This window comes from Mandrillus leucophaeus, unplaced genomic scaffold (assembly GCF_000951045.1).
Source record: "Mandrillus leucophaeus isolate KB7577 unplaced genomic scaffold, Mleu.le_1.0 Scaffold23, whole genome shotgun sequence".
NCBI classification, from domain to species: Eukaryota; Metazoa; Chordata; class Mammalia; order Primates; family Cercopithecidae; genus Mandrillus; species Mandrillus leucophaeus.
Window position 1 is genome coordinate 3,994,492 of NW_012102365.1, and position 2,678 is coordinate 3,997,169.

General features: G+C 41.3%; 1 protein-coding gene across 2 annotated transcripts in view; it reads left to right on the forward strand.

Annotated features, from left to right (window-relative positions):
- The first annotated feature begins 1,176 nt into the window (after positions 1 to 1,176).
- LOC105540955 (protein 4.1) overlaps positions 1,177 to 2,678 on the forward strand; it is a 151,740-nt gene continuing 150,238 nt past the window's right edge. For both annotated transcript variants that reach the window (XM_011981742.1, XM_011981743.1), the window contains exon 1: positions 1,177 to 1,649. In XM_011981742.1, coding sequence (XP_011837132.1) covers positions 1,179 to 1,649 — 471 coding nt within the window. In that variant the 5' untranslated portion in view covers positions 1,177 to 1,178. The remainder of the gene's footprint in view (positions 1,650 to 2,678) is intronic.

The window sequence follows — 2,678 nt, forward strand, 5'->3', positions numbered from 1 at the left end:
TGCTTTTTCCTCCCCCTCTACCAGTGAATCAACACTTGCTTTCTAAGTTTTTCTTCTGTATCTTCTTTCTCTGTTGTTAGTTTCACTTCCTACTCTTAAAAATGCTGAGCTTTTATCATGGGGAGGGGGAGGGGGGAAGGGATTGCATTGGGAGTTATACCTGATGTAAATGACGAGTTGATGGGTACTGACGAGTTGATGGGTGCAGCACACCAACATGGCACAGATATACATATGTAACAAACCTGCACGTTATGCACATGTACCCTAGAACTTAAAGTATAATAATAATAGTAAATAAATAAAAAAGTAAAAAAAAAAAAATGCTGAGCTTTCAAAATCGTATTTATCAGGAGAAAAAAGAGACTGAAAGAGCTTAAAATGGGATACCTCTGGCTGGGCGTGGTGGTTCATGCCTGTAATCCCAGCTCTTAGGGAGGCAGAGGCAGGAGGATAGCTTGAGCCCAGGAGTTTGAGACCTGCCTGGGCAATATAGCGAGACCCCATTCTCCACAAAAAGGAAAAAAAAAAGGGATACCTCTGAAGGAGGTTGTAATTTGGAATTGTAACACGAAAACCTAAGGAAATTTTTTGCAATTATTTCAACTGTATACTTGTCATTGCTGTTGTCCAGTCTTACAGCAAACTATCAGAATTTTACTTTTGCAATTTTAATAGAGAAGTCTCTGCATCCTAAGAAATGTAAAGAAAAAGAACAATGAAGACTTGGGGAACTTGTAAATTTCATTGTCTCTTGGGGTGTGGAGAATTTTGCAGGGAATAATTCCTGCAAATCCTACACCTTCAGATTGATACCTTCAAAGGACACTAAACCACGATCCTTTTTTAAGGAAGGATAAAACTGTATTTACTATATACAATTCTAGGCATTGGATTTAGTACGTGATGTATTTCACTAAGGTGGCCTCGGTGGGTACTATTTTAAGCTACTCTCTCTATGTGCATATCTTTAGTGACTCAAGGCATTAATATTTTATTCAGGATGTGTAGATAAGATATTTTTATAATTTAATGGAAAGTCTCATGTTTAATGGGTTGGAATTCTGTTTGTTGGCAATTAAATACCTAAGTATATTAATTTTTTAGGGTTTAGGGTTTTGCCAACAGTATTGCTTATAAGAGCCTCCCTTTTCTATCTTCTTTTTAATAGCAACATCATGACAACAGAGAAGAGTTTAGTGACTGAGGCCGAAAATTCACAGCACCAACAGAAGGAAGAGGGTGAGGGAGCCATAAACTCAGGCCAACAAGAACCTCAGCAGGAGGAATCTTGTCAAACAGTAGCCGAAGGAGATAATCAGTTTGAACAGAAGCTGAAAGCTTCTAATGGAGACACTCCTACACATGAAGACTTGACTAAGAACAAGGAGCGGACATCAGATAGCAGAGGCCTTTCACGACTGTTCTCCTCGTTTCTCAAAAGGCCCAAATCTCAGGTGTCCGAGGAAGAAGGAGGCAAAGAAGTAGAGTCAGATAAAGAAAAAGGTGAAGGAGGTCAGAAAGAGATAGAATTTGGAACCAGTCTTGATGAAGAGATCATTTTAAAGGCACCGATTGCAGCTCCTGAACCTGAACTCAAAACAGACCCATCTTTGGATCTTCATTCATTAAGCAGTGCAGAAACACAGGTAAGGATGTATGGATATGGGAGTGGGCAAAGGAAGGCAGGTTATACACTTTATTTTTCATTTAAGAGTATTTGGGCTGGGCGCGGTGGCTCACGGCTGTAATTCCACCACTTTGGGAGGCTGAGGTAGGCAGATCACCTGAGGTCAGGAGTTCGAGACCAGCCTGGCCAACATGGCCAAACCCTGTCTCTACTAAAATTACAAAAAATAGCCAGGTGTGATGGCGGGTGCCTGTAATCCCAGCTACTCAGGAGGCTGAGACAGGAGAAGTTTGAACTCGGTAGGTGGAGGCTGCAGTGAGCTGAGATTGCGCCACTGCACTCCAGCCTAGGTTACAAAGGCGAGATTCCGTCTCAACAACAGGAAAAAAAAAAAAAAAAAAGAAGAGTATTTGGTTTTATTTCTTACCAGCTAGTTGACTTAGGCATTGATAGTGATAAGTAGCATCATGAAGTTTTATAGTTTCTACTCTATTTGTTTCTTTTTTTGTTTTTTTTTTTTTTTGAGACTGAGTCTTGCTCTGTCACCCAGGCTGGAGTGCAGTGGTGCGTGGTGCGCTCTCGGCCCACTGCAACCTCCCCCTCCTGGGTTCAAGCTATTCTTCTGCTTCAACCTCCCGAATAGCTAGGATTACAGGCTCTGGCCACCATGCCCAGCTAATTTTTGTATTCTTAGTAGAGACAGGGTTTTGCTCTGTTGGCCAGTCTGGTCACAAACTCCTGACCTCAGGTAATCTGTCCACCTCAGCCTCCCAAAGTTCTGGGATTACAGACGTGAGCCACCATGCCCGGCCTATAGTTTCTACTCTAAAAAAATTAATGTAGTCATTGGAAATTTACTTTTTAAAAAGATACTTACACTTTATATGTTTATATAAAGGGTCTTGCTATTTTGCCCAGGCTAATCTCAAACTCTTGGGCTCAAGTGATCCTCCCACCTCAGCTTCCTGAGCAGCTGGCATTACAGGTGTGCACCACCATGTCTGTCCATTTACTGTTTATAAATCAAAGAATAGAAGAGAAAAAAAAA